Here is a 27,812-nt window from a genome sequence, read left to right as displayed (position 1 = left end):
GAAGCAGCGTTCAGTTTTTCTGCTCCACATATCTGGAACAAAGTCCCAGAAAGCTGCAGGTCTGCTGAGACCCTCAGCTCATTTAAATCAAGATTGAAGACTTTTCTGTTTGCTGCTGCCTTTAATTGAACCACATTCAATTCATATATTAATCAATTTCCTGCATTTCTGCATTTTACTACTGCATTTTATTTCTTGTACTGTTTTTTAATGTTTTAATGAATGTTCTTAATTGTTTTTAAATCTCCTTTTCTTTTGCCTTATGTTTTGATGCTTTTAATGGTTTTATGTGAAGCACTTTGAATTACCTTGTTGTTGAAATGTGCTATACAAATAAACTTGCCTTGCCTTGCAGAATCTTCGCCAAAGTTCTCCTCTCAAACGGGTCTTGGAGGAGGAGTGCTCGCGCCTGTAGAGACTTCTCCTGACGAGAACGCGCAGCTAGGGGGGCAAAACTGCTTCATAGACCCGCCTCTTTTGGGCCAAAACGATTTAGCCCCCCTAGATGCGCTTTATTATTATTATGATTTTTTTTTTTTTGTGTGGCTCAAGGTGGGGCCCTCTATTGACCAGCCGCCACTGGGCCTGCCGCATGTGACTAGCTCTTGTGCGAGACAGCAGAGCACTGAGGGCTTAAGTGTCAGGACTGAGGGGTTGAGTGGGGATCCTCCAGGACCCGACTGAGTGACAGGAAGGAAAACGAAAAAACATGCATTCCCCAGCATCTGCACTTTTAGTGAGACATCCTTCATCTGCAAGCAGTTTGTTTTGTTGCTGATGAGGCCGACGGTGGTTTATGAAAATGGGTTCGAAAGATGTCGCCGGGCATCTTGTACTCGGTAGATGGACCACGCTCAGCACACTCCCCCGGCCTCCCAGAGAAAGACAGCCAGCTCCCCTTATCTCCTCGGCCAAAATCCCCTGCCTCCGGAAAGCAATTCAAAGGCCAGACAGAGACAGAGGAGAGAGAGAGAGAGAGAGAGAGAGAGAGAGAGAGAGAGAGAGCGAGAGAGAGAGAGAAAACGGACTGCTGCTGCCTCACGATAAGACTGTGGAGATCAGCTTCACTTGAATACAGGCTACATCCAAGCCAACAGTAAGATGACAAAGAAGGCAATAAAATATGAAAGAACTACACTTAAATAATTGCTTGATTTGTATCTTGAGCCTGTCATGCTGTTGGTTCTCAGTTTATCACAGAAAGTCTGAAACTGCTGGAAACAATTGTAAAATTGTTATTTACATGCGACTGATGTGTCAGAAAGCAACAACAAACACGAGCCAATGTAAATGTTGGATGAAAGTGGAGATTTAAGGTAACTTGTTGTGTAACTTTGAGAGGACTCTGGTTCACTTCTGCTTTTGTCTTTAAGTATACTTTCATTTTGTTGAACTCATAGACCAATGAAAAGATAAAGACATAAAGATTGTTCAACTGGTTCAACTGGTCCAAACAATAGTTTTTGTAATTCACACCAAAGAAACGATTAAAATGGTTTGAGGTCTCCCCATTTCATTGGTCTGCATGTGATACAAAATGTTTTTTATCCATCTCAGCACTTAAATGTGATACTTCAGGGCCATGACGTGTAAGCAATTTAAGATTCAGATTCAGATTCAACTTTATTGAGTACAAGTTTAGGACAAATGCAGTTTTAGCATCCAACCAGAAGTGCATTTACAACTCTGTTTAGCATATTTAATTCTTACCTTTGTGTCCTTTCCTCTTGACACGTCGAGGTACAAATGATTTAGCATTTTAGGGCTCTGTTATTTGTCTCATTTTGCTTTGAAAAATCGACCAGTTAGCATTCAAGCTAACATCTTTTAAAACTGCCAAAGTATTTTCTCATTCGGCGGTGATATTTGGCCACCCTAGAAATCCTACAATCACACTTATGTGTTTCTTTAACATCTTGTCTTAATGTGGCTTTATGTCTCAAGTAAAGCACGTCACATGAGGGCTGCACACATCTGAACTTGCCTTACCCTTTGCTCATGTAATACCGGTCTGTGTTGTGTTGTATTCAGCTGCTTGAACAAGCAGACGGATGGTAATTATCACCTTTTGCATTTGATATGCATGTTTAATAACTACAGTAATAATTAAATCAGTAATAATTGAAGTAAAACTCTAAAAAAGTTGAAACGGTATGCTAAGTTTGAAACTTGAGCCGCCTCTGTGTGGCTCTGACATTAAGATACATGGTCTGACTGGCCTGATTTTGTGTCAATCTGCTCCAACCATGAACCCATAATTACAGCTCTGACAGGATTCATCTTCATGAAGCATCGCAGTCTGAAATTGTGGCCGATTCAGGAGCGGAAACCCCAATCAGGTTGAACCCTCTTTGTTCTGTTACAGGAAGTAATTATTCTTAACCTGGTGGTTATTAAATATTGAGGCAGCTTAAATGGCTGTGCCGTCGCTTTGCTTTATCGGTCACTTCCATCTCTTTTCCTCTGCTCTGCATCTGAAGATGACCACTTCCTTGTCTTGTCTGGAACACAGTGGCCCTAATCAGGCAAATCCACGGCTGCAGTACATCGTAAATATAATACGAGGAGTGCAGCTTCCCTCATAGGTTTATAAGAAAATTTCAGTGCAGAGTGGAAAGTTGGTACGGATTTACTCTGACAGACATATTGGGAATTATAGAACACCAAATGTATTTGCCAAAAATAAATCCACTAAAAAAAGTAAAAACCTGCTGAGAGGGTGCAAGCTTTTTTATTGGCGCTCAGCCCCTTTCAGCAGATGCATTTTGATATTCCAGAGGAGTGTGGGATTACAATGGCAGGCAATCTAGTGTGGAGTTATAATCTGCTCCGTCTACACTCTGCTGTCTCTCCCCGGGCTGATTTTATTCTGTATTCAACCAGGACACTTAAGATCAGATAAGAATCCGATTTTTACAGTGATGGCCTGGAAAATGAGAAATGGCCTCCTTAAGACCAGGGCTGGTTGAACTTAAACGTTAAACAACTTTTCACTACCCTTACTAAGTCATATTTAGGATTGTCTTCAGGGGAAAATATTGATCAGTTTCTAGGTCATCAGCTTTCAGATGGCTTGTTCTTTATGTCATCTGACTTTCAAGATGTGAAAGAAAGGCAGAATAGTTGTTGAGATTTTGTGTTGAGATCACACCTGAATGCTTTCATTTGGTTACATTGCTATTTGCTGTGTCATTGAAAATACAATCATTAAATAGCAGTGTATTTATAGGCAACTTCTATCGTTTAAAATCATGTCAGCAGGGTCTGTTGGCCCTTGGGCATTTTCACACGATCAAATCTGGCCCTCTTTGACATTCCTGGTTTAGAGAAAAAAAATACATTCGAGACTTGGTATGTCGGGTAACACCCCACCATTAGCTATTAGAGACAGCTGTAGGTGCTGTTTCAGTGAATGTTGATACAAATCCAAATCCATTGATAAGATGCATTCACTTACAAATGTTTTCGCTGCTGTTAAAATGAGAAGAGTATTTCACAGCCTTGACAAATCTGTGCCCTTGAGGACTTTTGTTTATTCAATGAAATAGTGTTTAAACTCGCCCGGCCCGCCGCCCGGTCTGCATTGCACCCGACCCCGATGCTTGTTCCTGAGGCTGGTGGGTCCACAGGGTGGCTGCTCCATGTAGTTTCTTCGAGCTGAGCCCCATGGGCGAAGGCCCGGCCACCGCTGACGAGCTCCCTTCCTGGGTCTGGCTCCGGGAGGGTGCCCCGGTTTCCCCGGTTTCCGGGCGAGGTGGCTGAAGTCTGTGGGCTGCTATTTATAATGTTTGAACTGCTCTCCCCTGAGACCTGTTTGACAACATATAGCTCCCAGGATCACTGAGCCACTCAAACTCCTCCACCACGTTAAGGTGGCGATTCACGGAGGAGTGTGTGTGTGTGTGTGTGTGTGTGTGTGTGTGTGTGTGTGTGTGTGTGTGTGTGTGTGTGTGTGTGTGTGTGTGTGTGTGTGTGTGTGTGTGTGTGTGTGTGTGTGTGTGTCGGCTTTAATCATTTTCTCTTTCACACACCGTAGTGAAAGAGCACCACCTAGTGTCGACACGTGGTTACTGCTGCAGAGGTGTTTAGCAGCTCGAGACATTTACTCTGTACTGAACTTCACTTTTTATTGTAACGCCACTTACTACTTCATTGTTATTCAGAGGGAGGTTAAGTACTTTTCAATCACCTGAGTTTACTTAACAGCGATAGCTTTTAGTTGCTTTTCAAATTAAGTTTTTACATTAAAACTAAATGCTTTAAACTCTATCAATTTAGTTTGTGCCATCAGAATATGGAAAGGTCAGTGCAGTCTCGGATGTGTTTGAGGAGAGAGTTCCAGAGGGAGGGAGCAGATATGGAGAAGGCTCTGTCGCCCCATGTCCGGTGCTTGGTCCTGAGTGGAAGGGACAGGAGGTTGGCATCAGAGGAGCGGAGCCGACGGGATGGAGTGTGGTGGTGAGGTAGGAGGGGGCCTGATTGTGGAGGGCTTTATGAGTGTTTAGAACCAGTTTAGAACCCTAAATGAAATCGATAATGTGAGACCCCCCCCCTCATTCAGTATCAAACTGAATTGGGGGGAAGAGCAGGAGAAAACCCTAAATTAAGTTGATAATGCTGTGAGCCCCCCCCCCCCCCTCATTCAGTATCAAACTGAATGGGGGGGAAGAGCAGGAGAAAACCCTAAATTAAGTTCATGATGCTGTGAGCCCCCCCCCCCCTCATTCAGTATCACCCTGAATGGGGGGGAAGAGCAGGAGAAAACCATAAATTAAGTTGATAATGCTGTGAGCCCCCCCCCCCCTCATTCAGTATCACCCTGAATTGGGGGGAAGAGCAGGAGAAAACCCTAAATTAAGTTGATAATGCTGTGAGCCCCCCCCCCCTCATTCAGTATCACCCTGAATGGGAGGGAAGAGCAGGAGAAAACCCTAAATTAAGTTGATGATGCTGTGAGCCCCCCCCCCCCCTCATTCAGTATCACCCTGAATGGGGGGGAAGAGCAGGAGAAAACCCTAAATTAAGTTGATAATGCTGTGAGCCCCCCCCCCCCCCTCATTCAGTATCACCCTGAATGGGGGGGAAGAGCAGGAGAAAACCCTAAATTAAGTTGATGATGCTGTGAGCCCCCCCCCCCCCCCTCATTCAGTATCACCCTGAATTGGGGGGAAGAGCAGGAGAAAACCATAAATTAAGTTGATAATGCTGTGAGCCCCCCCCCCCCTCATTCAGTATCACCCTGAATTGGGGGGAAGAGCAGGAGAAAACCATAAATTAAGTTGATAATGCTGTGAGCCCCCCCCCCCCCCCCCCTCATTCAGTATCAAACTGAATTGGGGGGAAGAGCAGGAGAAAACCATAAATTAAGTTGATAATGCTGTGAGCCCCCCCCCTCCCCCTCATTCAGTATCACCCTGAATTGGGGGGAAGAGCAGGAGAAAACCATAAATTAAGTTGATAATGCTGTGAGCCCCCCCCCCCCCCTCATTCAGTATCACCCTGAATTGGGGGGAAGAGCAGGAGAAAACCATAAATTAAGTTGATAATGCTGTGAGCCCCCCCCCCCCCCCTTCATTCAGTATCAAACTGAATTGGGTGACACTCTTCCTCTGATGAACCGGCCAAATCTACTTAGCGCCTCCATCAGAACAGGAAAACCTGTCTGCCGTTGCCCCTGCCTTTCTCTCGCTCTCTTCTGCTTTTTTTCCATTTTTATCTTCATCCTGCTCAACTCTGTTTCTCTATCCGAACTCTCGCAAAAGAACCATCTGTTCTTCTTCTTTAGTCTTAAACAGATGTCCTCCAGGAGCACTTTTTCTTTGTTGTGCGTCTCAGTCATGACCTCGTTTTCCTCCTTCACCTTTTGGAGGTTTACCTCCACCTGTTGAAATTTCTCACGCAATTCTAGTGTTCTGGCCAGCGCCCCTTTAAACTTGATACCAAGGACTTTGTGGTTGGACTTCCAAGCTGCTGCTTTGGAGTTTGTGGTTGATTCCTGCTGTGTCAGAGCAGACTTCTTCTCCAGAGCTTCATACTTTTCCTGCCAGGTTTTCTCATGCTGGAGTTCACCTTCTTTGATGCTCAGGTGGCATTTCGTCATATTGAGCTTCTCAGAAAGACTTTCCTTTGCTTTGCTTAGATCCAGGATCTCAGAGTCCCTCTGCTGGACCTGTTCATCCATCTGGTTCACCTTCCTCTGGTGCTCACCCTGAAGTGTGTCCAAGCCGTATTGGTTCAGGCTCAGGTCTTTGGTGGTCTCAAACTTCCCTTCGAGGGCTTTGTCGTGGGACTGGCAAGCTGCTATTATGGAGTTTGTGGTTGATTCTTTCTGTGTCAGGTCCATGGTGGACTTCTTCTCCAGAGCTTCATACTTTTCCTGCCAGGTTTTCTCAAGCTGGAGGATCTGGCATTTCATCATTTTGAGCTCCTCTGAAAGACTTTCATTTGTTTTCCTTAGCTCCAGGATCTCAGAGTCCCTCTGGATCTGTTCCTCCATCTGGTTCACCTTCCTCTGGTGCTCAGCCTGAAGTATGTCCAAGCTGTGTCGGTTCGTTGGAGGTTTGAATATAGAATCCAACGACTTCATCAGACAGCTGATCCTGTCGCTATTTTGAGTGGCAGAAGTTTCAAAATGATGTACTTCTTGGGGATGAAGGTCCTCAACTTCATTTATCTGGTTGTATATGCTGTCCATGGAACTTCCTGTTGCCGACATGATACGAAAAAGACTGACTGTACAAGCTGTGGTGAACTTTTACTATGTCAAGCAGAGCTTTAGAATTGTGATGACGTCACAGATTCCTTTATGCGTCACAGATGGAACCCAGCTGTGATGCTGTACAATAACATTCCATCCCCATGGATACATTAAGGCAGGGGTTTCGAATCCGAATCCGAATCCGGCCCGCCACGTCATTTTATGTCCGAATCCGGCCCGCCACGTCGTTTTATGTGGCCCGCGAATCCGCCAGCAAAAAAAAAAAAAATAAAATAAAGATTTTTTTTTTTCTTTTTTAAGTTAGACTTGTTAATAAAAATATCCCCATCGTCGAAATTCTGAGACAGAAAGTCGAAGTTATGAGATAGAAAGTCAAAATGATGAGATACTAAACACACAGTCATAGAAGCAGCTCTTTGGCTGGTTACTGTACATTTGACATGTAAATGTATTGTGAGTATATTCAAGACCACTTTAAACGTGTCTTTACAACACATGAAATACTTCATGTGATTGTGGAAACGCACCCTTGAAAGGATTTTAAGCTTTGAACAAAGTTATTGTAATAACTTGTTTGATATTTGTCTTTGCTATTTTCTTAAATAGTTTGATGTTTGATCGAGTAATGTGGGTTTCTTAACACTAAATTAAAAGGATTAAAAGTTGTAATAACAGAAATGTGCTTAAATATATTTTTACATTTATATAACTGCATGTACAATATTTTTACACTTGAACAAACAATAATCAAATGCAGAGTTATTTAACAATATGTTACGAGTAGTTACATTTACAACCGGCCCTTTGTGGGCGACCATGATGCTGATGTGGCCCGGAGTGAAGATGAGTTTGAGACCCCTGCATTATATGGTTCGATGTTGATTCTGAGGATTAGTGACGCAGATCAGCACACCCTAAGATTTTGCATTTCCTGCTTTGAGTCCAGTGGTTACTTTTTATCACCAAGTATAGTAGCTGTCAAATAAAATGTTTCTTTTTGTACCTAATCCTTCATCAATATCCTTTTATCTAAGACAGAATGAGGCTACACTTTCTTTTAGGGGGAAAAGAGGAAGAGGAAATCAGGAAATGTGGCATACATATGGCACACTGATAATAAAACAGTCTTTGTAGGTGAATAAACTGAAGACGATCTGCAGATTATGCAAAAGGCCAATGTTTTACAAGTGGAGAGCACATAGTTGGTCTAATCATAGAGTTTAGTTCGTTCTCAGGATTAAACAAAGACAAATATGTGTAGAATATATAATGCTGTTGTCATGAGAAAAACGTCTGACTTCAGGTTTGGGGATGTTCATGTTTTCAACTCATTGGGAATTTAGGGTTGTTCAAAATAAAATAAAAAAATGAATGGAAAATATTTTTTCAGTGTTTTGAATGAATCCCTTTTAAATATATCTGACACTTCTCTGTCACAATAATAAATACATAGAAGTAATTTTCAAATGATGCATTTATCATTGAAGAAATGTTGCAGTCTAGTTTACAAGTCAAAGCCTGTGTTTAAGATTTGAACATTCATGACGCTGGTGCCATCTGGTGGTAGTATCACGAATGCAAGAAAGTGACACGAAGACTTCCAATTCACAATCGTTTCATGTTTCAACAAACAAAAACCATCAGAATAATTTGAAAGAGGACTCTAATCCCATAAGAGTTCTACATATAGTGACTTTAACATTTCAAAATAAAAGCGATCACGCCAGCTTATAAACTATTCTTAATTTCAAGCAAGACATTTAGACAACTTAACAGTGATGTGTTTTACTTTCATGCCAGAAATCACTGTGTAAGAGCAGACAGACACGTATTCAGATGGCAGATTACTTTGCAAAGTCAATGCTCGAAAACATAAAGGTGCAACGCATCAAGCATATATCACTGTGTGTTTCAACGCTGCACTGGTTCTCTAAGCTAAGGACGGCTTAGCTTAGTTCAGCTGATAAGGCAAATAAAGTCACAAGGCAGACATGGACGGGATGTTATAACATGGCATCTTTGAGAACAATACCGGTTTAACAAGGCAAACCAGTAGCATCGGTGCAATACATCTATTTCTTGCCGTGCATCAACTAAATTAATTCTAACTTCTTTTTTATTTCCCCTGAGCTGGTGGAAGATGGAAATGAATGGAGAAGTAGATTTTGGCACTGAAATGGAAGAATGGCACGACCAGGAACAGGTCACAGGAATGTAGACGTAAAAATATTCACTCTGTTGATCATGACAAGAACCCCAAATTTACACACAGAGTCAATTTACGATGAATGCACTCAAATACTATCCTACAAATTAAAAGCTCATAAATATAAAGAGAAAGTGACACATGAGACACATGCAGCTGTCAATGCATGTTAACTTTAACCAGTTAGTAGTGTTCACAATACAGCAGTTACCATGGTGACATAAGGTTAGGCATGCCCTCTGAGTGCATCTGTGCGTATTTATTGCCGGTTCAGTGCCTAACCCTGTCAGCCCACAATAGAGACACACATCAAACGCCTTATCGCACAGGTATTGCATCTACCTCTTCATCGGCCTTAAAACCAAAAGCACTCGAGCTGTGGGCCTTGGAGGACTCTAAATGTCCATTGGGTGGAAGACTGCGGTGACGATACAATCGGAGATCGGTTTAACTATTGGCTGTGGAAGGCACATGAGGATGAGGATCGGCTTCAGGATGGAGCGAGAGAATCAAAAGTGAACACAATTTCCCTTTGAACAACAAACAAACATCTCCTGCTATTTCTTGGCTTGTGCTCACTAGAATATACATGTGCATACAATATGTGTGTGCGAGTTAAGGTTATGTGCCGTTAACGCCTTCAGTGAACCCATGTGAAGAAAGCTATCTCGTCCAGGTCCACGGGGTAGTCGGTGAGGTACATGGGGCCCTTGTCAAAATGTTCCCCCTTGTAGCTTCTCCATCGTCCTGCAGGCAGGTAGATGTCCCTCTCCTGCTTCCCTGGCTCCAACACCGGCGCCACCATCAGGTCGTCACCGATCAGGAACTGGGAGTCGATCTTGTACGCTGCCTCGTCGTCGTTGGCGATCCACCAGAGGGGCCTGATGATCGGGTCCCCGGTATCAAGAACCTCGCCTGCCAGTTCGAGAACCCTCGGCGCCACCAGAGTCTCGTGGAGCTCTGTGAACTTCTGCGCTATCTGCACCACCTGGAGGTGAACACGCAAAGGTGTTAGCGTCACAGTGGAGCATGTCTAGCAGACAGTGTCGCATGATGGTTGGCAATGAAGGACATACAAGTAATAAATCATTATTAGTTGTCTCCATTTATATACATTCATATTACCGTAAATTCCGGCATTTATAAGCCGCTACTTTTTTTCACACGCTTTGAGACTGCGGCTTTTACAACGATGCAGCTAATGTATGGATTTTCATAGGCTAACTAGCTTTGCGCCGCCAAAGTCGGATACGGATGTGTGTTAGAAAACATGAGCCCACACCCGTGCTCGCTACTGGATTGGTCATTACCAGGCATGACGTCTCCGTCCCTGATGCGTCACACTCACTATCACGTGACCCGTACCCGGAAAAAAACAAACAGGTAGGGCGACCAGTAATTCATTTCAACATGGATAACTAATTTCAAGCGTTGCTGCTAGCACAACAGCTAGCAGCTGTTGTGCAGTAAAAGTCTGCATTTCTGCGGAGGAATCAGCTGTTATTGGAGCGATTAGCGAGCGCCGTGACCAGCGGCGTCATCAGCACTATTAAGCGGCCAAGCCAGTTAGCCATCAATGCTATTCAGAGCTACGAGTTACAACAACAACAGTTATTGCCTCGTTGATTTTAGATTCTAATGAGAAGACCCGCTGCTTCGTTTTACTTCTTCCGTTTGGTAGCCTTGAGAGACCTTAGTCTGTAAGTATGGAGCATGAAAAGATGTACAAAGATATATTATATTCGCTCATGCTAATTGCGGTTATCATTTCCCCATTGCCGGTAATGTTAAAATTAGCTTAGAAGCTAGCGAGTCGGACATGTTATGATGTTCAGAGAAGAAGACAACTTTAGTACTGTTGAAAGCATCTTGCTGTTCAACGGGGACGCCTGCGGCTTATAGACCAGTGCGACTTATTTATGTACAGATTCTTTTTTCTTTTAAAAACTAGCAGGTGCGGCCTATATACATCATCATTTCCCTTTATGCCTCTTGGCATGTAGGGCAGCAACGAAAGTCTTCCACGCCTGTCTGTCCTGGGCGAGTCGCTGGATGGTGCCCCATGAGTGGTTTAGGCTCTGCATCTCCTTCACCACAGTTCTTCTCCAGGCCTATATACAGGTGCGCTCTATAGTCCGGAAAGTACGGTAATTCGTCCCAACTAATTATCACATTCATGGACAGGAAATAGCAGAACAGGGAAAAAAACACATTTATTTCTTGCTAGTTATAAAAGTAGTTACGGATGTAACCATGGTTCCATGAATCATTGATGACCACCAGTAACAGTGTTAAAGCACTGCCTCTGGCGTTCAGTTAGGATTAAATATATCGCTTTGCTCACCTCATTGTCATAGGCCCACGGTGGTATGGAGAACTGCATGGCAGGCATGAAAGCAGACAGCTCCAACCATCGGATGTACAGCTCTCTGTCCGGCAGAACATTTTTGCCATCTAAACCAACTAAACATACAACACGGATGTCAGACTGCAGACCAAAACCACATCAACATGTGTCTTTGAGAGAGCCAACTCTAAAGCTCTCTGTAGCCATATGTTATGGAGTACCATACCTGCGGTGCGGTTGGGGTATGCATTCCCTCCTATCATATCAGGTAAGACAAACTGGTAGCCCAGGATGCTAATGGTGAGGACAGTCGGGATGATGGACTTGAGGCCGAGCTCATAGCCCCACACAGAGTCTCTGTCAATGATCCTGAAGAAGCAGGAGATGTCCTGACTCTGGTAACCCACCCTCAGCTCCGCACGCTCACTGAATGGGATGGCCATCTCCGTGTAGCGGCGAGTGAAGGTGGAGGGGTCCGACAGCGGGACCAGGGTGCTAAACTGGCGTGGGAGGTAGCTCGTCTCTCCCGCATCGAACTTGAAGGAGGTCACGTCATAGCGGGTTTTCATCATGTGCAGATGTGAGGAATACCACTCACGGGCTTCCGGGTTGGTGAAGTCCAGGATCCCCCCAATGCCGTTCCACCAGCGCACCAGAGCAGGCAGCTCGCCGCTCGGCTCCCGGACAAACAGTCCTTTCTCCACCGCGACGCCAAAGTTGATGGAGTCATAGTTGATGAAAGGATGGGTCCAGAGCGACACTTGAAAGCCGTCCTCTCTGAGCTTGTCAAACATACCGCTAGCATTGGGAAACTTCTGCGGGTCAAAGTCAAACTCTCCGTAGTCTGCGGTGTAGCGGTCGTCCAGCTCCAGGTGGGAGCATGTGAACCCGTACTTGGTGATGTCAGAGGCGTAGCGCAGCAGTTTCTCCTGAGTCACAGCAGTCTTGTGGAGAGCCCACGTGGACCACAATGGCTGTTTGAAGACCTCAGGAGACGGCACCTTGACAGGCTTTGGGAAATACCGACGCACCTGAGCACAACACACATTTAGAACAGAGACTTACTCCAGGTACTCACATCAACAGTTCTTGTTTTTCTTCCAAACAAGAATGCACGGTGAAAAAGTTTGTTCCTTTTATTCTCTTTCTAGCCAGGACTTAGATGATAAGGCAGGAACGACTCTCATATGTGTCCATTAAATGTTCAGCTACGGCCAGACAGTTAGCTTAGCTTAGATACAACAACACAGCCAGGCTAGTCGTTTCCCTTTGCTTTCAGTCGTCGTGCTAAGCTAAGCTAACCAGCCATATAACCCACAGATATGAGAGTGATCTGGATCTTCTCATTTAAGTCTTGGTAATAAAACAACTAAGTATATTTCCTAAAATATCAAACTATTGCTTCAAATACTACTTTACAGAGACGTCGGCAGTGGTGTGGAATCAAAACGAATCTGATTCAAATCATTGTTACTTTAGCAACTCGTCTTTGTTTTCTTTATCGATTTGTTAATATTTTGATTAATGAAGGAAACACTTATCAAATGCAGAACACAGTTTCTCATCGGGCATAGTTACATTTTCAAGAGTATTGTTTTCATCCGATCAACAGTTCAAAACCCAAAGACATTCATAATATAGTAATATGAAACAGAGAAAAGCAAAAACTCGAACCAGAGACTGTTCGGTGGCTTTGGCAGATAAATTACTTAAACAACTGACTGAATTGTTACGGATTCAACCCTTTAAATGCACAACAAGAGAATGGCAGAGAATCAACGCACATGCGTATATCCAAGATTAAACAATTCACACTTCAACTTTGAAACCAAACTACACTGCACTTAAATGATTAATACATGTTATTGTAGCATTTGTGCTCTTTCCACCAACTCCCACACTTCGTCTATACTCACCATGTATTTGTGAATGGAGGTAACATCCGACCCCACACACACTCTATAGCTGAGTTCAGGTAAGGCCTGCTGACCCTCTGGTGGTCTAAAGGGGGAGTCCTGGAACCGGGCCTGGAACCTGAGCGTCCTGTCCTTCTCTGACCAGCCCAAATGAAACGGTACAGAGTCATTAATCTTGATGGCAGTGGCGTTCGAGGACAGCCAATAGCGCTCCAGGATCCCCCCGAAAGCGTTCCGATTCGAGTAGACGTCACTGGTGATGAAAGGCTGCGGTTCCTCCTCGCCCTGCATCCTGATAGGCCAGTACTGGGTTGCCGTCTCCGCCCCTCCGTACCAATGAGATTCATTATAGGCCATGGCGTGCTCCACCGAGCGCTTACTTTGCAACTCCTCCCAGCGAACGCGGTAGCACAGCACCGTGTCCTTTGGTCGAACCGTCTGGATGAAGAAGTTGAGCTTGCCAGAATCTGACCGAGTGCAGCTCAGATTGCTGCCCTCCTTCGAGCAGGAGTCCAGATCCAGAGTGCCAGACCTAGGAGGGAGCACAGACAGAGGGGAAGGAAACATAAATCAACTGGTCAAGCACAGCAACAACTAAGTACTACTTGCGTATAATGACTATTAGACTGCAAGATGACCACAACAGAGAAGAAAATGCAATCATAACATAGAAGATACTGTAAGCTCCATTATATTACTCTGTTTGTCTGCAGGAGCAGAGTGTTCTGTCGATGAGAGCTCTGCTGATAAAGGACATGATTGAATCAGTCTTCCCTCGGGGTGTAATCATGTGTCTGTCTCTGGCTTTCCATTATCCATCCACACACAGGCAGCGTTAATGTAATGTATATACATATATACATACATACATACAATGTAAAAAAATGTCTTCTGCTTTAACAAAAAAAATGTATTGTGAGTTGAATATCTTTGGGTCTTGGACTGAGCAATTTGAATATATGTCACCTTTATGACTAGAAAATTGTGATGGCTTTGCCATCATTTGTTTTTGACACAGACAAAAAGACGAATCAGAACAATCACAAACCGATTGATCTCTGAGGAGAACAATCCCGACAGTGAACCCACCTGAAGGTCATTCTGAAGATGAGAGCCCCCGCCTGGTTATGAATAATAAAGCCGTCCTTGTTGAGGTCCAGCAGCTCAGCCTTCAGCAGCTGGGCTTTACGGAGGGACGCCGAGTAGTAGCACCAAGCAACCACAGCAGCCAGCACCAACACACAGCCCAACAAGCCTGCCAGCACCAGGGGACGGCCTTCATGGGCCCGTTTCTTCTTCAGAGGAGAGCCTCCAGCTCCCCCGGCCGTATGCTGCTGCTCCCCGGGAGCCACGGGGACGATCTGATACATCCTGAAGACTTAAGGGAGCGAGGCGCGTAGGGATGCGTAGATTTCGTGGGAGGAGTGGACGGCTTTAACTTTCACTTGCTGTCAGTGTTATTGAAAACAGAAGATAACTTCTTCACACTGGCAGTAGTGGAGACGAAGGAAAGCCCGATGTCTACCTGCCGATCTTCAACAGAGTCTCCATCTCTGAATGAGGGCGGATTTGTCCAAACCTGCGAGATAGACGGAGGCAGACAGGGATCAACATTCAGATGAAGTATGTATGCCCCGTAGTGTAAAACATGGCAAGAAGAAGAAATAAACCACCATTAGATATCATCATGTCATACACTAATCAACCCTAATATCAGGTAGGATGGGAGAATACTTTTATACATTGTAGGTATAAAATCGTCCAGACATACGAGTAAAATTCCAAATATTCAGTGTGGGACATACAAATCCAGTAATGTTCTCTTATGACGACCATCACAGAGTGGGTTTGTTTGACAATCCAGTTATAGTTATTACCTCTGACTGTCTCCAGGAACTATAGTTCTAAAATACCTTTGGAGCTCTCCATTTCTATAAAAACAACGTATCGCACAATGATCCTGAGCGTTAGTCTCTCCAACAAAGCTACATGTTTCTGTACCGTGTCTGTGTGCACTCGCTGTTTGGCGTCCAGCAGCATAGTGTCCAGCAGCGAGAGCACAGAAGCTTTAATCTGGTAAATGGTAGGTAGAGGCGCTCCGTCGCCACACACAGCCACCGATTGGGAACAGAACCAATGACACCATGAAACACAGGCTATGATCAGAGAGCGCACAGACACCGTGTCAGCGTGGTTCCATTGTATTCATCTCACCAGGTATAGGAGCACCTTGGATATGAGTAAATAACATTTAACACCAGAAGCCCTCAAATAACGGCACTGCAGCAAGCCTACAGTTTTCAGAGGGAGCTCAGGCCAATCAGCCACACCAGAACCATATTTAACCCCCCCAACAGGTATCATTACGCTGCAGCTCAACGTTCTCATTTCATTCTGATGAAGCGTCTGTGGCAATGCAGCAATGAGGGGAAGGAAAGCTTACAAAATGCACTCCTTTCAAAAACTGGGTCACCTTCACTGCTGCGTGACTTGTGTTCCTCTTTGAGACAGCTTACACAATTCTTTACCTCCTCATTTTCAAGTCCCAAATAATAGCACAAACTGCTTTGTAGGGAAACTGTCATGAATTAAGTAGTTTTACAAGCATCACTGCTCACACAATGTCTTATTATGCATGAACAAAAAGGCATTCTGTGAGGGAGAGTTTAGGACAATAGCCTCATCATTTTGCTGCTGGGTGAACAAATATACACAATGCAAAGTGCTTACTGTTTTCCTTTACAACAGAAACTATCTATTCTGGAGTACAATAAGCTGTACTCTGGTGGTTATACGTGTTTTCTTACTGGACGGCGAGCTGACAAACACAGGCACGCGTGTCCTCCACGGGCACATTGTTTACATTAGTTGAAGCTGAATACCTAAACTATTAGACCAAAATAGACACCGTCATCTGACTTTGCTGAAATGATGGTGATGCACAGAGCCCCCCAAGAGTACAAGAAAGCCGAGGTGACTTTAAGCTAACCGATCGAGCGTTTCCTATGTGCCAGTGCCCGATCGATAACCCACACGCACGCGTCGAAACCAACTATTGACGCTGCATTGGGACCGAACGGGACATACAGTCACCGGTTGTACCGGTTGTCAGGAATTGGGCTCGGGAACGGTCCTGGTCGAAGTGAAAAGCTATGTCGGCCATGTCAATAACACATACTTGAGTTATAGAATACATTAAAACTGTCGTTGATAGCGCTGTGCTCGTAAAAACAAAGTTATCTTACCTTCGCATCTGACTCTCTCGGGTCAATGTGTACAGCTGTGAGCGCAGTAGCCCACTGCGCAGCCTGCAGAGCGGTTTGAACTCCCATGAGACCGCCCAACAACGAACGATTCGTCCGTTTATCTGTCACTCATCCTCCCGTGCGCTTCTGGGAAATGTAGTGTGAGAATAAGGCTTCAGAATTATATCCAAAAAGAGACCAACGTCAGCAATTAACATTGGCAAACACACAGGGCAGAGCGTTAGGTAACTATTAATCACATTTAGCAGTATTTTAAAAGAATTGTCTGTTTTCATGTGCTTCTGTTTTCCATGGAAACAATTAAAATACAAAATTGACTTTGTGGCATTTTATCTTTCATTGGCTTGTATTAGCCTACAAAGTACAGTGAATACCGTATATGTAATCTAACCTAGCTGCATTTTTTTAGTTATTTACTGTTTGTAAAGGGTGAACATACCAGTAGTTATGTAACGTTAGCATAACTAGCTAACGCTACGTTATTTAATGATACGACTCTGACCGGCCATATCAGCTGGCACACGGTTGAACAACTGTTCTGAACAAACACAGAGGTGAGACCATCCAGACAGAGCACAGAATAGTTAATGCGGCTGTGACATGTTTTCTAAGTTACCACTGGGTGACAGCAACAAGCTATAAACAGGGGAGCCGAATGACACAGAGCATTGTCAACCTCTGCAGATTGTGTCCATGGTTAGTTTCTTTGGCTTGCAGATATTCTCGTAATTGTTGTTCCATTTGAAATATGTTGGCTTGTAATTTAGTGCCAACAGTTCCGGCAACGGTAGACAAAGTTAAAGTACTTTAGCGAGTAGACATATTTAGCATATTTTTTTAAACTGGCAACATTCGTGGTGGTGGCACCAACGACTGAATTAAGCTAACGATAAAGTAGCACCAGTTGTAGTTTTTAGCTAACAGCTATGATAATTAGCAGAGACAGTATGCTAGTAGCACTCGTAGTAACTTATAGCATTAGCAGAAGCAGCAACATTGTTTTAAAGCAGTTACCCTAATTACTGTAAACAAAGGTATTTGTGTATCAGTTGCAGTAACGTTAAGTAAGGGAAGTAGAAGAGGCAAAGTCAGGTCTGTGTCAGTTGGTTTTGGTCATTTAATGATTAAATGTTGGGGATTTTGCAACTCTACAGTAAGACATCTTCCCCTAACGTTAAACGTCTACCTTGTAGAGGGGGCATGTATCACAATCTAGTTAGCTTAATTGTTCTTGTTTGTATTAGGCTTAAGTTACATGTTAGAGCTAAATCAATAAGCCTGTCAAGTAGATGATTGACACAGTATATAATCAGCAACTGTTTTTATCAAAAAATATTTATTTTTTACGATTAACTATTTTAGTAAACAATCAAATAATTGTTTGGGTTTTTTTTCACAAAATGACAATGATTTACTACTTTCAGTGTCTTAATTGTCTTATGTGAACAGACTGAATGTCTGGGTTTTCCTCTGTCAATCGGACAGAACTGGTATTTGGATGATGTCACCTTGGGCTTTGGGGAATTCTATTTTCAGAAATCAGGAACCGGTTTATTGACGAGCAGGTTTCCACCTACAACCAATTTGCCTCTGTGTTTTGGTGCATTTACGATGCACATTTTGAGAGAAAATAAAAATAAAAGCAAAAAAGAAGTAGCAGTAGTAACAATAAAAGTACCAGCTCCCTGAAGAGCAGCTGATTGAGTGATGATATGGTTTGGCAGAAGCAGTGAAAGTAATGTTTGTAGCAGCAACAATGTTTGGTAACTCTGTTTCAGAACCTGTTCAGAGTGAAAGTTCCCAGGAGCCAGAGTGACTCATCCTGATGAGCAGATGCTGCTGATGCTGGTGTCCCTGCTCTGCTGTGTCTCTGCAGCCACGGCCTGTCTGCAGTGTGACCGCAAGATCAAGCTCCTGATCGAGGACTTTACCCTGTCAGCTCCCACCATAAACGACCAGATTGAGATCAAAAAGATTCGCGACCATGCCTATGTGACCTACAGAGAGACCAGCCGGCAGCGGAAGGGAGTCATTGGTGAGATCGAGACCCGGTTTAGCATGAAACAACGAACCATGAGTTGATAGTTCACGTGACGCAACTTATATCCCTCATCTTGTCTCTTATTTTCATTGCATTTTTCCCAAATATTGTCAGGCCAGTACACAATGGTTTTTTTATGGTCTGGCATTTGGGGCTTCTACTGCTATGGCCCTCACTTGGTCTTAAGACGGGAGATGTCTAAACTGTAAAATCAGTGAAATATTACTGTGTTTCCCACTGCTCAGATACCACCACTCTGTACAGAGCCAGAACTGAGTACCAGAGTGAGTTGAACCGCTTCTTGAACACAGAGCACACTGGTGAGAAACAAAATGTGTTCCCTTTAGATATGACACTGTCATCAGAAGAAACTCAACGTCTGCCAGATTCTGAGGCAAAGCCTGCTCTTTATTTCTTTTTTTTTCATTAAGGATCTGTAACATTTGAGGCCATTCAGATGCTGGCGATGGGCAGGAAGATCTTAGAAAAACACTTGGACATATTCATCCGTGACGGTAATTGGCATGAATAACAGCGAGTGGTGTGCACAGTATGAGGCGGGGCACTTAGTGGAAGTCACTGTCGCTGTACAAGATGCATTAGTTACAGATAAATGGTTTGTCTCTCCTCAGGATTGTGCCCCAACAAGTGTGGTAAGTTTGTTCTGTCTGATCCTTCCCTCTGTAGCTGTGTACTGTATAGTCATTGCATGTTTACAGTGTGTGTGTGTGTGTGTGTGTGTGTTTGTGTATGGTTTCCAGGGCTTTTGAAACGAAGAGTAATGGATTGCTCCTCTTGCCGCTACAAGATATACATCTGTCCCTCTCCCTCTGGCCAGCAGGACTGCGGTGGTATATTTTTATTTACTTGTTTGCGTGCATGTTATTGGTGATTGGGTGGGGGCTGGTCGTACCGATGAACTGGGAGCGCACCAGTCTTCAGATTACATGGATCGCGTGCAGTCACGAGTGTGTAAATGTGTCCCCTAAGCCAGGCACTGCCGCACGTTCAGGTGCGCGGCTAATGAAAAAGATTATTCAAGTAATCCTGACGCAAATGAATGGAGCATCTCGCCTTCTGTTTTCTCTCCTCGCGCCCCTTTTCTCCAGAGCTCCCAGTGCAGGCTGAGGAGGGAGGCCAGGCCGTGTTGAACTGTTTCCTTCCATGGCATCGTCTTCTGTTGGGAGCGCCAGAGTACCACTATTCCTGGGCCCGCGGTGTGCCGGGAACTGAAAAGGTCTCTACCTCAAACGTGTGCACAAACAGAAGCTTAAGTTATTGCTCAGCACTTTTAAAACCACTTTGCATTCTTCCCGATTCCCATGTGTCAGATTCTGTCCCTTATTTAGCTGCACAGTGTCATCCTGAATCTTCAAACTGACTGCCTCACGACCATCACTTCCTAATGTGTGTGTGTGTGTGTGTGTGTGTGTGTGTGTGTGTGTGTGTGTGTGTGTGTGTGTGTGTGTGTGTGTGTGTGTGTGTGCAGCTGAACGAAAGTGACTTCAAAGCCTTGGTGGTGACAGACGACTCATCCGTGGTCTTAAATCAGCTGCTCGCGGATGAACAAGGAACATATCGCTGCTCTCTGCAGGGCCAAGATGGAACCGTCTTCTACCGGGTCACTTTCCCACTCGCTGGTAGAGTACAGCTCTGAGACGTGACATCGCAGGAATAAAAACTGTCAGATCATTTAACTCTGACGGGGCAAAAGGCGACATCGCATCCAAGTTAATTTCACACTTTTTAACAGTTGCCACTTCAGAGAACAAACACCCCAATAAAACAGTGTGTCAACTCTAAATACTTGGCAGTAAATGGAACACTTTAAGATCAAATGTCTCTGGTTTGTGGTCCTCAGGGCCATGTGGACGTTAAAGGATATCCCAGAGGTCCCGAGTAAAATTAGAAACTCTGTTAATTTAAAAGAAATGAATGCATGTTCAAATGGTAAACTAAAGGCTTATAATTAGTTCCTGCGTTTGTGTGTGTGTCTGTGTTTGTGGTTTGCGTCTGTGGGGCGGATGTAGGGTGTGTCAATTTCTTTGAGTGGGTTGCTGTTATTGTCTCTTTGATGTCGCTGTGTGGGCTTTATTTTATTTTATGAAGCGTGTTCTTCCACACATGTTCCTTGTTGCTGTATGGATTTTGATACTAAGACCACTGGGTTTACCTAACCCTGAGTTTAGCTCATCTCTCTGTTGTTTCCTTCACAGTCGCCCCTTTGCCTGACCAGACTCACCGACCCGTCGTCCCTCCGCCCTCGCTGCCTCGAGGAGACGACTACTCGCCTTCTCGACCTACTGCCGACCTGCTGGTGCCGGTCATCGCCATGGTTACGGCTTTGAGTCTGGCAGCCAGCGTAGGCCTCACAGTTGTCCTGGGGTGAGAGACAGTAAGCAGGTCCGGAAGGTTAGCAGGAAGGGGTGGACGGTAAAGAGGTGACACGGAACAGTCGGAGTAAACGATGCAAGATGAAGGAAGTGGTTGAGTAGTCACATACTCTGAGGAGTGAATCGTGATTCATGAGGCTTCGGCATTTGTCATATCAAACTGCAATAGATATATTAATAAATGTAATGTTTACAATTGAACCGATTACATCACTGAGCTTCCAGGAAGTGATGGAATCGACAGGTGATGGACAGGTTGCGACTTATAATTAGCATCACTGTGTTTGTTTGTTTTCCTTCATAGAATGATGATGAGTCAGAGGAGAGCCGCGGAGCAGCCGAGGAGAAGGACGGAGGGAAGAAACACACACAGCACGGTGTGATGAAGACACCGTGTTCAGTAAATACACACACAGGTCATGCCTGGAAATTGCACAGAAGTGAGAAATAATTTCTGATCAATACATGTTGTTTGTCCTCAACGACGAACCGGGCTCGCCGATGTGAATGAGACACCGAGAACTCACTAATACAAACCGAAAGTTTGTGGTGTAATGAAACCAGAGCGTACAACACACACACACACACACACCCATTGAAAATCCCCCAGAAAGCGCTCAATGTTCCGCAACGTTAAGCAGCAGTGCCAGAACACTTCAATCATGTGGGTCACGTTCCGAGTGATGGCGTTGTCACGTGGGTGTTTATGAGAGGAATCAGGGATGAGGTAAATCTGCTGGATTACAGTGGGGGGTTTTCAGAGATTAATAGCCCCAGCCATCCAATTAATCCTGGATAATCCCCCTGTGGGAGGAGGGGGAGGGGGGTAAAAAGCTATCAGCAGATGTTTTCATCAGGGTTTCTTGGCATGTTTATTTACATGTGTTCATTCAGAAAGAGGGAGAGCAATTTTTCTTACATTACCGATAACGATCTCCTCATTCTGAAATCAGACTTCTTAAATCTCTGCTTCCATCCGCCTACAGTACGCTCTCTGTACACGTTGATGACACGCAGCTGATTCAGAAAAATACTCCCCTCCATTCACACAACCTCTGTCATGATCTCCACCACCTTCCTCGTCACCTTCATCACCTTCCGTGATCGTAACAAGTCATCATCATCAACAACAAGAAATTCAAGCCCATCTGTCAGCATTGTGTCAGACCAGGTGTCATCATCGGCTGATTCTTTTCCAACCAAAACGCTCTGATGCGCAGCGTAGGCAAGATTAGGTAACATCGGCTCCAAATAAAAACGAAAGCGAGTGATTGATTTACGCACGAGTCATCGTGTCCAGGAATTAAGTCACTCAGTCGCCCCTGAAATCATCAATCATTGCTCCGGTATTTCAGAGCAGGGGGAAGTCAGTTTGGGATGTGAGCCTCGCATACGTAACACAGCTTGTGATGACAGTAGGAGGGGGGGGTGTGTGGATGTTGAGGCCTGCATGGAGGGCGACAGGATGTATGTGCGGTGCTGTTTCCTGTCGGGCTGCCGAGATGGGGTGGGGGGGGGGTCGAAGGGAGAAAAAATAAAAAGAAACCATACTTTAAGACGCCCTCAGACAGAGTCAATAGACTCGACTCATCACTTCGCCGCGGGTTTATACAATGTGTTTGTGTGTGTGTGTGTGTGTGTGTGTGTGTGTGTGTTGGAGCCTAAAGTGCAGGTTGAGGCTACAGTAAATGCACGCTCAGCGGCTCTGCTGACAGCCGTGATGTACGGTGTACCAAAAGTGTTTGAGTGTGTGTGTGTGTGTGGATTGAATACGCCGCCTCAGCAGGGGGAGAGCATGACAAAGTGGGAGTGCTGCTGAGCGGCCAGCAGCGAGGGAGGGGAAGTGGGAACATGAAGAAAGTGGAGTCACAGGTTTGAGTGGGAGACGTATGTGGGAAGGCCGCGTAATTTGAACGTGGGTTATGAGGAAATGAAGACGTCAGATTACACTTTGATATAAACTCTCCCGCACTGCACATGAAGTGTGAGTGACGTCTACAATATCCTACTTAATTAGAATTACTGGACTTAAATATTACTCATGTAGAATTGAGACAATGTGTGCTGGAAATGACTCGAGTAAAAAGAACAAAAAAGAGCTTAAAACTTCAAATCTTCAACTTTCTACAATTAAATATTCAAAACTGAATAATCGAGTGAAAATCAACTAAAAAGAAAACTCCCTGGTTATTGTTTGTTAAGAGTTTGATACTCTAAAACGTATCTGCTCCATCAGCAATGATATAGAAATCACTTATGTAAAAATAACTGTTCAAACTTCATAAGAACCTTTAGAAAGAAACTGAGAAAACAGGTTTTCAGAGCCTTTAAGGTCACCAAGAAAGAGTCAACATGGCGTCCCAGCTGTAACCACTTCAAAGCACAACACCTACAAACCGTCTCCGATTCATTATTATTTTACAAACAGCTTTGCGATGTGTAATCTTTAACATTTAACATTATTATCTGGTAATATTCTTTGTTTTCCTATCAAATGAGCAGAAACAATCTCTGTATCTGTGCAGACGGTATAACCGCCGCACACTGCCACTGTTTTTCTTTGAGGGATGTTGTTATTTGTCAGTGTAATAGACGATAATGTCAGAGAGAAGACGGATACAGATGCTCTAGATTTCCCAGCAGAGCAGCAACAAAACAGAGTTTACTTTCCCCCAAGGTGAAAATCAACCAACGACGGGAGAGCATCGAGAGGAAAGTGTTACATCGGTGTGTGTGTGTGTGTGTGTGTGTGTGAGAGAGAGAGATCTTCATGGGCCATGAAAACAATGCAGCAGCGTCTTAGAGGAGCTCGGCCTCTATCTAAATAACGACGCTCTGTGGGCTGCTGTTTCAATGGCGACGGTCGGGTTTTTAACTCTCGGCATAACGTCATCCAACACATAAACACGGGATAACCCCAAACAACCACGTGCGCGGGTAGGAAAATCTGACTTGACGTAAATGTCCATATGAGGAGTGGCGGCCGGGCCATATATGGTCGTTCCGCTCGTGACGCTGTTCCTTCCGTGGAAAATAGCAAAGGCGGGGCCGCGGTGACCCCGCCCCTCTCACAGCTGTTATCAATGAGAAGTAAAACTCTCAATCTGAAGCGGATTCTAACAGACCCGACGGAGATGTCAACAAGTAGGCTACAGTAGATTTATAAAGCATCTCCAAAACGGAACTGTAGCAGCCTCTTAATCATTTGCACAGAAAAGAAACACGTAACCCGTATTCATTTATCTTATTATTTCATATTTGTAGCTGTTAAAGGCAAATAGTTTATTATTTATTACTTTTAGCATATTTTAAATATTTTTTTTAACCATGACTTCAAGCAGTGAACCGTTAGAAATTGCTGGCAATGAGCTGGTCCACATACTCAGGACGCCCTGGGACCAGTACACCTCCGCCGGGTACGTGGTGCTGGACTGCAGACCTTTCCTTGATTTTGCTTTCGCGCACGTTTGCGAGTCGCGCAACGTCAACTGGAACTCGATGATGCGTCGCAGATCCAAGAGCTCGGCGGTGGCCCTGGAGTGGCTCGTCCCGGACAAGGCGCTGCTGGGCCGGCTGCGGCGCGGGGAGTTCTCCCCGGTGGTGGTGGTGGATGAGAGCAGCCGCTCCGTGGCCGAGCTGAAGGCGGAGAGCGTGGGCCAGATGTTGCTCACCGCCCTGCAGAACGAGGTTCAGACGCAGATCTGCTTTCTTCAAGGTAATGAGACTTTCCATTTCATTTGAACACACCGGAAATGTGTCCTACTGTTACTTGACTTTGCAAGAGAACAAAAAACATGAATATATGTGCTCTGAGCCTACTTATTTATGTTTGTTATGAGTGTAATGTGTTAAACAAACTGTAATCTAAAACTATATATATATATCTATATTATTGCTGTTGTTCTTTCATACAAGCCCATTTTTAAGGAGGACTTTGGTGAAAGCTAATATATGTGCCCCCCCCCCCCCCCCCCCCCCCATTTAGGTGGATTTGAGGGATTTACAGAGGCCTATCCAGAGCTCTGTTGTAGCTCAGCCAGCAATCACCTCTCTGCAGTGGAACCAGAGCCAGCAGTGACGGGTCGGATGACACCAGCATATGATCAGGTAAGCGACCTTGTGAAGTACCAAAAGTCAATGCGGAATGAAAAAAAAGCTCTTTAGGTGATGAAAAATCCAGAGTCCAAACTGCATCGTGATTATTCCTGATTTGTGTCAATTGCAGGACGGTCCCGTGGAGCTGCTGCCCTTCCTGTTTTTGGGCAGTGCCGTCCACTCCTCCCGCAGAGAGACTCTGGCGGCAGCGGGCATCACCGCCGTGCTCAACGTCTCCTCCACGTGCCTGAACTTCTACGAGGGGGACTTTCAGTACCTGCGGCTCACCGTGGAGGACAGCCTAGCCGCTGACATCAGAGCCTGCTTCTCCACGGCCATCGCCTTCATCGGTGAGTCTCCCCCCTAAACATCCAGCAGCGTCACCTTAAGAAGGTGAAAGTCCGGTAACAGAGCCAGTAAACACACAGCCAATTAGTCTCGTCTTAGTTAAGTGGGTCGTCTTTTTACACTCTCGATGAAATGTGAAATATCCAAAACATTTCTCTCAGCAGCTTGTGCACTGTAATCCATTCTGTAGCCTGGATTTATGGTTCAACAGTGTAATCTTCCGATCATAAAAACAAACGGATTAAGGTGCACAAGATGCAGAAGAGAAATGTATGAACATTTCCTTTTCTTTTGCTTGTTTTGACCCCTTTCCCTTGTAACGTTTGAGTTACATTTATAAGAACTAACTTAACTAATGGCGAATAATTGACTGTTCCATCAAAAACATTCCGTGCGTCTCTGCTCGCAAAAACACTCTCATTGATGTCACAGAAACTGGTGTGAAGCGGTTTCGCTGATCTCTCTTCCTCTTTCCGTCTCCGCCCACAGACTCTGTGAAGCAGAGCGGTGGTCGGGTGCTGGTGCACTGCCAGGCAGGTATCTCCCGCTCCGCCACCATCTGCCTGGCCTACCTCATGCACACGCAGCACGTCAGGCTGGACGAGGCCTTCGACTTTGTGAAGCAGCGGCGGCAGGTCATCTCCCCCAACCTGGCCTTCATGGGGCAGCTGCTGCAGTTCGAGACCGACGTTCTCTGCCAGGGGTGACGGCGCGGAACCCCTATTAAGAGGAAACTATTAGCACGACCGTTCTTTATCGATTCATTCTCCTGCCTCCCGCAGGCGCTGTGCTGCCCTCTGAGCGCTGTCAGGACTCGTATATGTGCAAATGAACCGTTTGCACTGTTGAAACTGGCACAGTCACAAATGTATTCTTCGTATGTTTAGAGCAAAACTGCCGTGTGCTGCTGGCATCACACGGTTTTGTCTGGTTTTCTGTGTGTTACTTTGTTTGACTTACGTGCCTGATCTTTTGCGAGGGCTGTCCTAAATGTTTTTTTCACGCATCCGAACCACTGTGACATGACATGTCTTTTCCCGAGACAACACTGTGTTAACGTCTGACTGCAATACTGGATGAATCTCAAGTTTTATTGTCTCGTTTATGAAAACGCACTAACTGCTGCTGGTGTCGTGTTATTATTCTGTATCCTGAGATTGATGACACTCGAGCTGGAAGTTTTTTATGATGTAAATAGATTTGTTTATTAATTCAACATTGGTTATGACATCGTAAGCATTATTACTGTCTGTCACTGCACTTTAAGGTTTGGCTGATTGCCTGCAGTTTTTGGGGATTTTTTTTACCACTAAAATAAAAACATGCTGGAGAACACACTGGGTCTGTTTACTCCTGTATAATGTACTTATTTCATACATATGTGACTCATCTCACTTCTCATATACAGTCAATACACAGTCCCCATTACAAAGGCACATGTTGACAGACTGACCTCGCAGTGCTCTGCTGCTAAACCAGAGGCTTTTAAAAAGCTGCATTGAGTGTTTTTGGAGGATTATCCACAGAGAATGAGTTTCACAGTCTGAAGTCCTTTCTGACCTCAACAACCACTGGCAAAAAGTCCACATCCACTTGCTCAAGTTGCGAGAACAACTTTAGTCAATTGTCACAAGGAATTTTATTTTTAACAAGAGAGCCGAAAGCTCTACTTTGACCAAATGCTGGTTCCTCATGTTGGGAAAATTCCTGCTCATTACCTCCACGCCAAACTATGTTCAAAACATGCTGTTTGTCAGATGAACCAACGAGAACATCAGACACAGTTCACCTATCTCCTTTCATCATGAGGGAACATCTCCTTGAATTTCCACTCAATCCACAGCAAGTCACACTATTTAATAGCATTGAGTTATGTATTTTATGATGAATAGTATAAAAGAAATGCAGTAAACTCTAAATATCAACCTAATGAGTAGAGATGACAAAGGACAACTGCATTAAAGACCAGCTGCCACCACTGCCTCATCCCCCGCTGCTAATTATGTCACCCATGCTGTTGTCATAGCCATAGCTAAAATATTCCACTTCCCCTCATTCATACGTATCCATTGCCCAGAATGTACGCAGGCATAACTGCTTTTCACTCCACTTCTTCCTTCCATTACCCACAGTTTTCCAGTCGCACAGCAGAGACGTGCACCTTGGGGTTTCCAGGTTTTCATGAAGACCCAGAAAAATAACATTGGCTCTTCTGGTTTGTGTTCATTTAGACTCTCACAGTCACATTCGGGTTACATCATTTGAAGTGTATGCATAAAAGCTGACTCACTCTCACGGATGTTTATATCAAGTGTGGCCTTCAGTTGCATGTTGTTGCCTCTCGTCTGTTTTATATCATTGCATTGTTAGCATATAAAAAGAAACCTGTTCAATGATATCAAGGTTTGTTGGAGGGGGCGAAGATTCAGTGTCTATGATAGGAAAATACATCTTTACGAGTCCGTGCAATATCCATCAACTG

The 27,812-nt window shown here is 44.6% G+C and overlaps 3 protein-coding genes across 3 annotated transcripts; 2 read left to right on the top strand and 1 right to left on the bottom strand.

Annotated features, from left to right (window-relative positions):
- Window positions 1–8,344: 8,344 nt before the first annotated feature.
- LOC306778228 (myogenesis-regulating glycosidase-like) lies at window positions 8,345–16,447 on the bottom strand. Its single transcript, XM_079269666.1, has 6 exons — window positions 16,433–16,447; window positions 14,277–14,766; window positions 13,188–13,719; window positions 11,498–12,302; window positions 11,269–11,387; window positions 8,345–9,912 (listed from the first exon to the last, which is right to left on the bottom strand). Exons 2-6 carry the CDS (start codon window positions 14,555–14,557, stop codon window positions 9,565–9,567), a joined length of 2,085 nt encoding a protein of 694 aa, XP_079125792.1. The 5' UTR covers window positions 14,558–14,766; window positions 16,433–16,447; the 3' UTR covers window positions 8,345–9,564.
- Window positions 16,448–18,286: 1,839 nt separating this feature from the next.
- izumo1 (izumo sperm-oocyte fusion 1) lies at window positions 18,287–21,270 on the top strand (the record flags this gene model as incomplete). The annotated part of the gene is made up of 9 exons (XM_079270822.1): window positions 18,287–18,488; window positions 18,740–18,814; window positions 18,926–19,009; window positions 19,127–19,147; window positions 19,256–19,345; window positions 19,604–19,731; window positions 19,984–20,134; window positions 20,711–20,879; window positions 21,192–21,270. 9 exons carry the CDS (start codon window positions 18,287–18,289, stop codon window positions 21,268–21,270), a joined length of 999 nt encoding a protein of 332 aa, XP_079126948.1.
- A 2,752-nt stretch (window positions 21,271–24,022) lies between these two features.
- On the top strand, window positions 24,023–26,665 carry dusp2 (dual specificity phosphatase 2). The gene is made up of 4 exons (XM_079270247.1): window positions 24,023–24,602; window positions 24,873–24,994; window positions 25,113–25,332; window positions 25,820–26,665. Exons 1-4 carry the CDS (start codon window positions 24,215–24,217, stop codon window positions 26,035–26,037), a joined length of 948 nt encoding a protein of 315 aa, XP_079126373.1. The 5' UTR covers window positions 24,023–24,214; the 3' UTR covers window positions 26,038–26,665.
- Window positions 26,666–27,812: the final 1,147 nt, after the last annotated feature.

This window comes from Melanostigma gelatinosum (assembly GCF_949748355.1).
Source record: "Melanostigma gelatinosum genome assembly, chromosome: 6".
In the NCBI taxonomy this organism is placed as follows: domain Eukaryota; kingdom Metazoa; phylum Chordata; class Actinopteri; order Perciformes; family Zoarcidae; genus Melanostigma; species Melanostigma gelatinosum.
The sequence above is the reverse complement of the archived record's forward strand: the minus strand, read 5'-3'. Positions and strand labels throughout refer to the sequence as shown.

Coding starts and splice junctions, on each gene's coding strand:
- LOC306778228 (XM_079269666.1), bottom strand. CDS start 14,557: ATGTATCAGATCGTCCCCGTGGCTCCCGGGGAGCAGCAGCATACGGCC. Junction 12,303..13,187: donor CCTCCATTCACAAATACATG/GTGAGTATAGAC, acceptor TGTTGTGCTCAG/GTGCGTCGGTATTTCCCAAA. Junction 9,913..11,268: donor CGTGGGCCTATGACAATGAG/GTGAGCAAAGCG, acceptor GTTCACCTCCAG/GTGGTGCAGATAGCGCAGAA.
- dusp2 (XM_079270247.1), top strand. CDS start 24,215: ATGACTTCAAGCAGTGAACCGTTAGAAATTGCTGGCAATGAGCTGGTC. Junction 24,995..25,112: donor TGACACCAGCATATGATCAG/GTAAGCGACCTT, acceptor TGTCAATTGCAG/GACGGTCCCGTGGAGCTGCT. Junction 25,333..25,819: donor CACGGCCATCGCCTTCATCG/GTGAGTCTCCCC, acceptor CTCCGCCCACAG/ACTCTGTGAAGCAGAGCGGT.